Consider the following 10,852-nt stretch of genomic DNA (forward strand, 5'->3'; position numbering starts at 1 on the left):
GCGACTCGGAATAGATGGATATCATTTTAATTTATAGTGAAGCAAGGCAACATTTGTGTTATGGTGAAATATTTGTGTTATGGTGAAAAAAGACAACAATTGTGTTAGTTCGTAGAAACTGGGTAAGATGGGCCTAAATGTGTTTACACGTAGGTGGAAAAAGTTTTGAGCAGTTGTTGTAATATCAGGTATTTCAAATTGGTTTATTAATTAAAACCGCAAATTAATTTTATTAATTAATAATAACAATAGCGGCAAAAGCAGTTGAATTTGCTGTTATAAAGTTTTATTTACTCCTTTCATTGACAAGGAAATTCTTTCAATTTTCTGTCTGTTCATTTTTTCATATAGCAATTGGTCAGGTTTTACAGAGGACCAGTTTCCAGTGCCCTTTTGTATTTGTAACAGTCCCATCTACAATAAAAATTTTTTTTTTATAAGTTCTGAATCACCCTGTATAAATATATGCATTGGTTTAATCTTTCCTTTTTTAAGCCTGTTAGATAAATTACGTCGAATAATTTTATTTTGTTTAATTAATTACCTGTTTTATATATTTGACTCCAATCGAGCCAGTCCGATCCTGGCGATTATAAACAACAAGATAAGTGATAATATAATTATTATTGTAGTAACGTCCGCTATATTCGCTATCACATCCAAATATATCTGAACATCCATCCGTTGCGAAATGTTGTTTAAACTGGTTTGTTTGTTTTTTATTCTCTACTACGGGAACAACTGTAAGTATACTTATTTGTTATACTAGTAGGTTATGAAAATTAACTCGTAGTGATTTAGACACAGCATCCTTTCTCTCTAAAATTATAAGAGTAACAAGGATAAAGATTGTAATTTGGGCACCCGTAGCGAATTTTCATAAGCGCAAAAGTAATATCATGACTGTTAAATAAAGTAACAAATTAATTTTAATTAATGTCGTGAATAAATCGGTAGCAATAAAAGATACATATTTGTGAGATAAGACTTTTATTCACAATCAGTTTTCGATATTCCGACTCGCATCTCACCTAGGCTTCACTTGTCAATAACAATTTATTTCAGTGAAACATTTTTTATATATCCCATATTACAATATAATTACTCTTATAGAAAAAAAACACTTCTTACAATTTTGTATTATTACAGTTTGGTGAAATATAATCATAAGTCTTCGTTGAACCGAAATTTAAGTTTCTAAGATTTTCTAGTTTAACTTGATGTCAGTTTGTTTAAGCAAGGATAACCTGCCAGAGATAGACACGCCCTTAGGAAGAGTTCGAGGATATTGGAAGACATTAAATGGCATAACATATGCTGCTTTTGAGGGAATCCCATACGCAAAACCACCCATCGGTTCTCTTAGATTCGAAGTGAGTGAAAGTATCATCTCCGTCTTACATTCATTCTCTCATTATTGTAGACTCTGAAACTCTAGTTAATATGTGAATTCTATTTGTAATTTCATTATCTGATTTTGCATTTTCTTCATTTTTTAAAACAATCGTAAATATATTTTAAAACTGTATTATTTTAGAGCACATAAATAAATTATGACAACGACTACAAACTACAACCAAATGATTGTAGTTATTGTCAAGTGTTGAACCATTTTGACTGTCACAAGGTCATCAGGTTGCTATAAGGGTATCGCTGTAACTGTTAAAGTCTAAATGGCAATAAGTGGAGGTCACTTTTCTTGGATGTAGTCATTTTTAATTTGCAGGAAGCTCAGCCCATTCCAGCCTGGTCAGGAACATGGGAGGCAAACGCTCTTCACAAATGTCTTCAGGCTGAACTTATTGCTTTTGACAACATATCTGGTCAGTACAAAGCAGCACCTCTTGATACTCAACAACATTAATCATATATTTTAATAAGTCCAATAACCATTCCAATCCCAAAAAGTTGCCTTTACCATCTTGTTTATTTTTTGCGTTAGGAGAAGAAGATTGTCTCTACATAAACGTGTACATCCCTGAAGGGTCTGTGGAGAACCCCAAGGCACTCGATGTGATAGTGTCAATCCACGGTGGTGCCTTTATGTTAGGTTCTGGAGAATTGACTTTCAATACATTCCTAGAGAACGATGCTGTGCTTGTATCTTTCAATTACCGTCTTGGTATTCTAGGTAAATGCTTCCTTGCAACCTTTGTCATGATTCAAACAGTCTTAACGTTCCAGGATTCCTCAGCACTGAAGACGACGTCATACCCGGCAACAACGGCATGAAAGACCAAGTCTTAGCACTCAAATGGGTCAGGGACAACATTGCTTCGTTCGGGGGAAACCCCCAATCCGTCACCATAGTCGGTTTGTCAGCAGGTGGAGCCAGCGTCCACCTCCAATATTTCTCTCCGCTTTCTAAAGGATTATTCGTCAGGGGGCTGGCGCATAGTGGCACAGCCCTAGCACCATGGGCTATAAGGAGAAACGCGTTGCAACGTGCTAAGAAGCTTGCCTCATTGGTGGGTTGTCCTGATAGTCCAACAGAAGAACTGAAGAAGTGTCTTAAGCAGAGACCAGCGAACACTTTGATGAAGCAATTGGTACATTTCTATGACTACCAGTTTATGCCTTTCTCGCCTTTTGCGCCAGTGGTAGAAAAGGGATCATCGAATCCTTTCCTTGACGCAGAACCTTATCAACTTTTGAGGCAAGGTAAAGTTCACGACGTGCCTTGGATTAATACGTACACTGCTAATGAAGGACTGCTCCCTACAGCACGTAAGTGAAATTTATTTCCTCTTCAATATCCTCTAATGATTTAGCTATTGCCCAATGTAACCTTAAATACATAATTTTCCAGTTTTGTGGCACACTTTGGAGGAAATTGACGAAAAGTGGGGAGATATGTTCCCTTACCTGCTAGACTGCAATGAGACTCTACCTGTATCTAAGAAAGAGATTGTAGGGAAGAAAATTCTGGAGTACTATTTGGGATCAGGGGAGAAAATCAACAAGGAGAACTTCCAAAAACTCACTCAGGTACACTTTTTCAATTAGAAAATTTAAAATTATTCCCTGTTCTAAATTCACCAAAATTATTTCTTTTTAGCTATTTACTGACAGGTTATTCGCTATTCCTGCCGAGATATCAGCTAAACTGCAAGCCAAGGCAACGAAATCTCCAGTTTACGTCTACCTGTTCAATTATCGTAAAGGTGAAAACAAATTCGCACAGTACTTTGCAAGAACTCCAGAAGTGGATGGTAAGAACTGTAACTAGATCAAGCAGTATAAAACATCCACCATCCAAATTTTTCTTCACAGGTGTAGCTCATGGCGATGACGGCATCTATTTCTACGGGATGTTACCTATGAATCCATATTCGGAAAAAGATAAGCGCTTGATTTCCGCTTGTCATAACGTGTTGTACTCGTACATCAGCAGCGGGTAAAGGAAAAACTAATCCATAAATAACTTATTTTCCTCATTAACGTTTACTTTCTAGTATTCCTTCTTTCGATGGGACAGACACCTGGCAACCAACGGGATCTGAAGAGCTGACTTACTTGATTGTAAATGGACCTGACGACATAGAACTGAAGAAGACTGAAGAGCTGGCTCCAGTCGACTTTTGGAGCAAGCTTGGACTTTTGGAATATGAAAACATTAACGTGAAGGATGAACTGTAGTTTCCTTTCAGTATTATGTTTATTTTGCAACGAATTATAAACAATACTCTTTATAAAAGAAAAGGGTTTCATTTCGATCATCTTCCTTACATTAATGTTAATGATTTTTCCTTATTTCTCGGGAAAATCTCCTCGCGGATTTTTTCTGCGGGGCAAAATGTTTAAGGCCGATCCTGCTCACACACAAACCTAATTTGAATACAACGCTGTGATTTAGTTAAACAAGACAGGCGCACACTAAACGTTGATTTGGCCATGAACATCTCTTTTAAGGAATGGAATTTGGTTAAAATAGTACGCTTACATTTAAATTTGATATTAGTTTCACTTAAATGTGTATTAAACTAAACAAATGCTAGTTCTTATTAACCTTGGAAGCGTTTCAAATAATAGTAATTTGGTGGCTCCTTGATTACACAAGTCACCGACTCCCATTTTGATCCTACTTGCATAGTAGGATTAAGTATTATTTCTCAATGATTTTTTTCATTAGTTCAAGAGAATGTAAACCTCAAGGTCAAAAATAACCATTAACTGACATAATTGTGACACGTTCTTATTAGTTTATCAATACGTACCAATCGCCTTGTGTTAAGTGTAATTGCGCTTGAATACAAAGTATGCCATTATTAAATTATGTACTTTTGACGGTATTCTGTTGCTGTGGTAAGTATTTGTGTTAGTTACTTACTATTTCTTTTTATTGTTGCTAAATAAATGTTTCCAATTACATGAGATGAAATTTACATGTTGGTTAAATATACTATTATACTGGTCTTCTTAATATTATTGTTTATTTGTTGGTAATTAAACAATAACAAAAACTAGCTCTTAAGTAGTTTGTTCAAGCCAAAATGGTTCACCAGAAGTAGACACACCTTTGGGAAGGGTACGAGGTTCTTGGAAAACTTCCCTAGATGGAAGAAAATACGCCGCCTTCGAGGGATTACCCTACGCAAAACCCCCTGTGAGAGAGCTCAGATTTGAGGTAAATTTTCACTTGTTATATGGATAGATTTGAGAATACAGTATTATGGAACTTAACTTAAGGAAAACGCCATCAATACTTAGTATGTAAGCTACTTACCTGAAACGCTTCAGTAATGGCCCTAGAATAGAGCCTTGAGGAACGTTTTTTTTCAATATCAGATCAAGCGGTAAAGCAAATGTTAAAAAAATGCCTCAACCTTGAAATCACCCTGTTATTCTATCCCTATAGGAACCTCAACCGGTTCAACCTTGGTCAGGTGTTTGGATAGCCAATAGCACCTTTACATGTCTTCAACTTGGCATGTTTTCTCCTGATATACAAGGTCAGTCAGAAACAGATGTAACACACCTAAAGGTAATCTCGTTCATTTAATTCCAGGACAAGAAGACTGTCTTTACCTAAACCTCTATCTCCCAGCGGAACAACAAGAACCTGGAAGTTGTAGTAGTCATCCATGGTGGTGGGTTCATGGTGGGCGATGCACACACCATGACGCGTTCAGACTTTTTGAAGGAGCNGAACAACAAGAACCTGGAAGTTGTAGTAGTCATCCATGGTGGTGGGTTCATGGTGGGCGATGCACACACCATGACGCGTTCAGACTTTTTCATGGACGAAGACATTGTTCTTGTCACCATTAACTACAGAGTCGGACTGTTGGGTAAGCAATGGCACCAAACAATATTTACTTACTTTTGCTTCAACCACCGTGAACCACAGGTTTCCTCAGCACTGAAGACGACGCCATACCCGGCAACAACGGCCTGAAGGACCAAGCCGTAGCCTTGAAGTGGGTCAAGGACAACATCGCTTCTTTTGGGGGAAACCCCCACTCCGTCACTATAGCCGGCTTATCAGCGGGTGGGGCTAGCGTCCACTTCCACTATTTCTCCCCTCTATCTAAAGGTTTATTCCACAGAGGAATATCTCAAAGTGGGACTGTCCTCGCGCCTTGGGTTATCAAAGAACACCCTTTAGAAAACGCTAAGAGGCTTGCGGTACTCGTTGGTTGTCCTGATAGGTCCACGGGGGTTCTAAAGAGGTGTCTCAAAGAAAAGCCAGGTTTAAGTTTGGTTAAGCAAACGGTACACTTCTACGGTTATGATAAGATGCCTTTCGCGCCCTTTGCTCCTGTAGTAGAGAAAGGCTCGAATAAGCCTTTCTTGGGTAAAGAACCCTTTTGGTTGTTGAGAGAAGGTAAGGTACTAGATGTCCCTTGGATCACCTCCCACGCTGCTGACGACGGGTTACTAACGACTGCAAGTAAGTGAATAATAATATTTAGTTGTCATCAAGCATTATGCGTGATTTTTAGTTTATTGGGAGAGACTGGAAGAAATTGATGCAAACTGGCCCATACTATCACCTTACCTGTTGGATTGCAACTATACTTTACCAGAATCAAAAAGGATAATGGTGTCGTTGCAAATTTTGGACTACTATTTAGAACCTGGCGCAATAATCAGCAAGGAGCATTTCAAAAAGTTCACTCAAGTAAGTAAGTTTAATGTAAAATTGATTTAATAATTTTACTAGATGCTAAACCATATAATTTCCTCACCTTAGCATTGTAGATGCACCAAACTGAAAATTAGTAGTCGTTAGAGTGTATTCCACTAACGTTTTATTCTTTAGATATTCACAGATAGATACTTTGGAGTTCCTGGAGAAACAGCAGCCAAAATGCAAGCGAAAGTAACAAAATCAGCAGTATATTACTACTTTTTCAATTATAAGGAAGGAGAAAACAAAGGGGTGAAGTTATTCTCAAGTTCCCCAGAAATAGAAGGTAAAAATCTTCAGTTAAAAACATTGTAAGTCATTCGCTTTTTTTAGGAGTAGCTCATGGCGAGGATAGTATCTACTTCCACGGATTCCTAACAGGAAAACCGTTTTCAGAACAGGATAAGCGTTTGAAAAACGCTTTTCACAGGATGTTATATACATTTGCCGCCACGGGGTAGAAAAATTGCACTACTTCAAGTGTATAACATCTAATCGTACCAATTTTAGAAAACCTTCTTTTGATGGGACAGACATTTGGCAGCCTACTGGATATTCAGAGCTAACATACCTAAATGTGACTGGACCAGACAACATGAAGCTTCAGAAGACTCAGAATTTGACTCCAAGTGAGTTTTGGAGCGGACTGGGTGTTTTGGAGAATGAGAACGTGGTACTAACAAAAGAAGAATTGTAGATGTGTTTTATCTACATATTTTAATTTATATAATAAATTTATATTGAGGATATGCTAATGTTTTATTAAAACCTTGACAAATGTTACATAAAACGTTAGCTTTGTTAAAGTTTCGAGGCTGTTTTAATAATATAATTAAGCAGAAGTTGAATAACCTTTATAGATAGTTGTTTCATAAGACAGCGACTATATTTGTGAAGGTCGACTGTAACCGGATTTAACCCAAATTTTTATTATTCAAATAATGCTACATTCATTTAAATGATAGTGTTTTGAGTGGACGGTGTGAGATCTTGTTGCAAACTATGAGTTATGGATTCTTACGGCTTCAAGCAGCGACCGACCCTGGCGTAGTTTATCGTTGTTTGGGTTAAGCTGGAATCCGCTGACTCAATTCGAGGACCATCATGTGGGGCTATTCGATTCAGATACATTCGTAGTTTTGCTCGCAAAGGAGCGTTACCTTTTGTACCCGGTGTATTCAACTAATTGTAAAATAAAATCATTGTAAAATTTGAGTTTGTGATTTGTTTACAACATCAGAAGTGGGATATTTGCAGTGGTGTTTTGTGTAAATTCAAAATGCCAAAAAGCAGGGAACTACGCCATAGACGGAGACATGAGAAATTTTCAAGGGAACGGAAGCGAGTCAGGACAGAGGCTAGGTCTGTTGACGCCGCCGATTCCCGTGACCAAAGATTATCACAACAGACACCAGGATCTCCCCAGGCTGGAACTTTACATGTAATCCACGAACACTCCTCAACACCCCCAGTGGCTCGAGTGAACCTGGGTTCTGACGGAACGCGTTTGGGTAGTGAGTCTGATGTTTCTATATTAAGTCAAACATTTTTAGATGGCATTAATAAATAGTCAAATGATTCTAGATTGTTAGGTCTTACCGTACATTCTAATAGTATCAGTGAATTCGATCCAATTAATGATAATGTTGAGGAATGGCTTAAAACTGTTAATAAGAATACGGGCATGTATTATTGGCCCGATACTGTAATTTGTAATTGGCTTTAGGCAAGCTGAGAGGTCCGGCGGAAACTTGGTATAGGAGTTTGCCGACCCGTCTTTTTATTTGGCAAGAATGGCAAAAATTATTGACAGAACATTTTGAACCAAAGCGGGATTTGCATAATTTAATGTATTCAATGTTTGCTCGTATATCTCAACCCGGNGTGTTTGTTTTCTTTAGGTAGTTAGATACCTAACTACTTACTTATTAATTAAAATTGATAGTCCTGAACATAGGTACTTTAATTTAATTCGTTTTGTTTTCACATTGTTGGTAGTTACCTATATTGTTTTAAATTTAAAGGTTTTGCATTTTTAGTTTTGAGTTCGTTTGTTGTCTTTAGGTATATAGATATATCGTGAATTATTTTAAAATTAATATTAGGGTCGCATTAGATGAAAGATGATTGATTTTTTGTTTGTTACGATTTAACTCAAAAACTACTCAACCAATTTTACCGAAAGCTACATCTCCTCGGAGTAACATAGGCTATTTTATATTTGTCCGTGCGAAGCCGGGGCGGGTTGCTAGTTTATAAATAAATTTTCTCTTTAAGTTAAAATAGAAAATAAAAGCAATTAAATTCATCCTATGTCAAGAAGTTTGTTCAAGTAACGATGCATTACCGGAAATAGACACGCCCTTAGGAAGGGTACGAGGTTTATGGAAGGAGTCACTGGATGGGAGAAAATTCGCTGCCTTTGAGGGAGTCCCATATGCGAAGCCTCCAGTGGGAGATCTCAGATTCGAGGTACTCTAAGATCAGTATTTAACACCACACAACAATATTTAGATATCAATTTCAGTTATTCCAATATCAAACTTTGAATAACTGTTACCATCTTCACTAGCAATGAATCATCCAAATTCAAACGAGTTTTTAGGAACCCCATGCTGCCACACCATGGACAGGAACTTGGCTGGCTGACAACCCTCAAACGTGCACCCAAATTTGGATATTTACTGGCGATGTAATAGGTCGGTATGAACTTTTACCTAGCAGTACCAAACACTTTCGTTCATTCCTCTGAATTCAGGTGAAGAAGACTGTCTCTACCTGAACGTCTACGTACCAGCTGATTACGTGAACAACCCAAAAAAATTGGAAGTGGTCGTCTCAATCCATGGCGGTGCGTTCTTATTGGGCCAAGCACACTCAGCTCTCCCAGAGTTTTTCATGGATAAGGACTTTGTCCTTGTCACCATTAACTATCGACTTGGGATATTCGGTAGCTAGCAATCACATCAAATATATTCATTTCGTAACATTTTAAATATTTTAGGGTTCCTCAGCACAGAAGATGGCGTCATACCCGGAAACAATGGCATGAGAGATCAAGTACAGGCCTTCAAATGGATCAAGGATAACATCGCCTCCTTTGGGGGCAATCCAAACTCTGTTACGATACAGGGCATGTCAGCTGGAGGAACCAGCGTACACTTTCACTATTTCTCGCCCCTTTCCAAAGGTTTATTCCACAGGGGATTCTCTCAGAGTGGAACGGTTCTGGCCCCTTGGACGATCACGAAGAATCCTTTAGAGAACGCTAAGAAACTTGCCGTATTGGTTGGTTGTCCTGACGGACCCTCCAAAGATCTAAAGAAATGCCTTAAACAGAGACCGGCGCAGAGTTTAGTGAAGCAAATGCATCACTTTTTTGGTTACCGTACGATGCCAATTTCCCCCTTTGCCCCTGTAGTGGAGAAAGGCTCAAAGGAACCTTTCTTGGACAAAGAACCCTTTTGGTTACTCCAACAAGGAAAGGTACTAGATGTTCCTTGGGTTACCTCTCACACAGCTGATGATGGGTTAATGGTATCACCATGTAAGTATATATCAGAAGTGGGATATGAAGTTTTTTGAGTGCCATTAGTGTTGTGTTTTAAATATATGATTTTTTAGTCTACTGGGATGAATTGGACCATATAGATCAAAACTGGGATCAGTTGTCCCCCTATTTTTTGGATTACAACAACACGCTACCGGAATCAAGAAGGGTAGGAGTGTCCAGGGAAATTTTGGTACATTATTTTGGACCTGGGGGAAAAATCAACAAGGAGACCTTCTCAAAGTTTACTCAGGTAGGAACATGAAGTGCTAAGATTCAATTTGATGTACTAACCAATATCCAGATATGATACATATTATGGTTGTTTTTTTAGATGCTCACGGATAGGTATTTTGCTATTCCTGGAGAAATGGCGGCTAAAATGCAAGCAAACGTCTCAAAATCTTCGGTGTACTATTATATTTTCAGTTATAAGGAAGGTGTAAACAAAGCTGTGGAATTTTTCACCAACTCTACAGAGATTAAAGGTATGAATAATTTCGTCCTAAATTAGCGTAATGTAAATACTATATTTTTTTCCACAGGTGTGGGCCATGGTGACGATTGTATTTATTTACAAGGGTTATTTTACAAAAAACCATTTTCTGAGCAAGATAAACGACTGAAAAATGCATTTCAAAACATGTTATACGAATTTGCATCTACAGGGTAAGAATAACATTGATATAAAACGTCACTAGAAACGCATAGTGATGCAATATTAACTTCTAATTTATGAATTTTAGGATACCCTCTTTTGATGGAACCAATAAGTGGCAGCCAACAGGACCTGAAGAATTGACCTTCTTAAACGTGACTGGTCCGGAGAAAATGAAGTTGCAAAAGACCAAAAGCTTGATTCGTAGTGACTTCTGGAGCAAACTGGGTCTTTTAGAGAACCAAAATGCAATCAACGTGAATTTATAGAGAAATTCTTTATTATGTATTTTGAATTTATACAATCAATGTAGTTTTAATAAAGATACCAATGATAATTGTACGAGACCAAGTAAACATGCCAACTCATTTCACTACATATTTATGTTATTAGAATAACCAAAAGATGACAACGAGCCAATATTTGTAATCAGGAAATCATACATTTAAGTTGCATTTACATTATAACGATATTTCGAGTTCCCAGAAACAATCTATGTATTTGTGAAATT

The 10,852-nt window shown here is 37.6% G+C and overlaps 3 protein-coding genes across 3 annotated transcripts; all 3 read left to right on the plus strand.

The window, feature by feature from the left end:
* Positions 1 to 646: 646 nt before the first annotated feature.
* LOC108903902 (venom carboxylesterase-6) lies at positions 647 to 3,697 on the plus strand. The gene is made up of 9 exons (XM_018706517.1): positions 647 to 743; positions 1,228 to 1,373; positions 1,727 to 1,823; positions 1,943 to 2,131; positions 2,185 to 2,727; positions 2,810 to 2,988; positions 3,059 to 3,212; positions 3,274 to 3,397; positions 3,456 to 3,697. The coding sequence occupies exons 1-9, from the start codon at positions 692 to 694 to the stop codon at positions 3,637 to 3,639; spliced, it is 1,668 nt and encodes a 555-aa protein (XP_018562033.1). The 5' UTR covers positions 647 to 691; the 3' UTR covers positions 3,640 to 3,697.
* A 517-nt stretch (positions 3,698 to 4,214) lies between these two features.
* LOC111692106 (venom carboxylesterase-6-like) lies at positions 4,215 to 6,873 on the plus strand. Its single transcript, XM_023455843.1, has 10 exons — positions 4,215 to 4,305; positions 4,479 to 4,627; positions 4,859 to 4,952; positions 5,009 to 5,046; positions 5,144 to 5,291; positions 5,351 to 5,893; positions 5,946 to 6,124; positions 6,266 to 6,419; positions 6,467 to 6,590; positions 6,644 to 6,873. Exons 1-10 carry the CDS (start codon positions 4,260 to 4,262, stop codon positions 6,828 to 6,830), a joined length of 1,662 nt encoding a protein of 553 aa, XP_023311611.1. The 5' UTR covers positions 4,215 to 4,259; the 3' UTR covers positions 6,831 to 6,873.
* Positions 6,874 to 7,412: 539 nt separating this feature from the next.
* On the plus strand, positions 7,413 to 10,697 carry LOC108917768 (venom carboxylesterase-6-like). The gene is made up of 9 exons (XM_023455840.1): positions 7,413 to 7,647; positions 8,457 to 8,605; positions 8,739 to 8,832; positions 8,892 to 9,083; positions 9,138 to 9,680; positions 9,758 to 9,936; positions 10,018 to 10,171; positions 10,229 to 10,352; positions 10,430 to 10,697. The coding sequence occupies exons 1-9, from the start codon at positions 7,413 to 7,415 to the stop codon at positions 10,608 to 10,610; spliced, it is 1,851 nt and encodes a 616-aa protein (XP_023311608.1). The 3' UTR covers positions 10,611 to 10,697.
* The last annotated feature ends 155 nt before the right edge of the window (positions 10,698 to 10,852 follow it).

Source organism: Anoplophora glabripennis, unplaced genomic scaffold (assembly GCF_000390285.2).
Source record: "Anoplophora glabripennis isolate ALB-LARVAE unplaced genomic scaffold, Agla_2.0 scaffold1, whole genome shotgun sequence".
Lineage (NCBI taxonomy): Eukaryota > Metazoa > Arthropoda > Insecta > Coleoptera > Cerambycidae > Anoplophora > Anoplophora glabripennis.

Bases quoted from the DNA above. Each gene is read 5' to 3' on its own strand.
- LOC108903902 (XM_018706517.1), top strand. From the start codon at position 692: ATGTTGTTTAAACTGGTTTGTTTGTTTTTTATTCTCTACTACGGGAAC. The intron at 1,374-1,726 runs GTGAGTGAAAGT...TTTAATTTGCAG, and splicing joins TCGGTTCTCTTAGATTCGAA to GAAGCTCAGCCCATTCCAGC. The intron at 1,824-1,942 runs GTCAGTACAAAG...TTTTTGCGTTAG, and splicing joins TGCTTTTGACAACATATCTG to GAGAAGAAGATTGTCTCTAC.
- LOC108917768 (XM_023455840.1), top strand. From the start codon at position 7,413: ATGCCAAAAAGCAGGGAACTACGCCATAGACGGAGACATGAGAAATTT. The intron at 8,833-8,891 runs GTCGGTATGAAC...CTCTGAATTCAG, and splicing joins ATTTACTGGCGATGTAATAG to GTGAAGAAGACTGTCTCTAC. The intron at 9,937-10,017 runs GTAGGAACATGA...TTGTTTTTTTAG, and splicing joins CCTTCTCAAAGTTTACTCAG to ATGCTCACGGATAGGTATTT.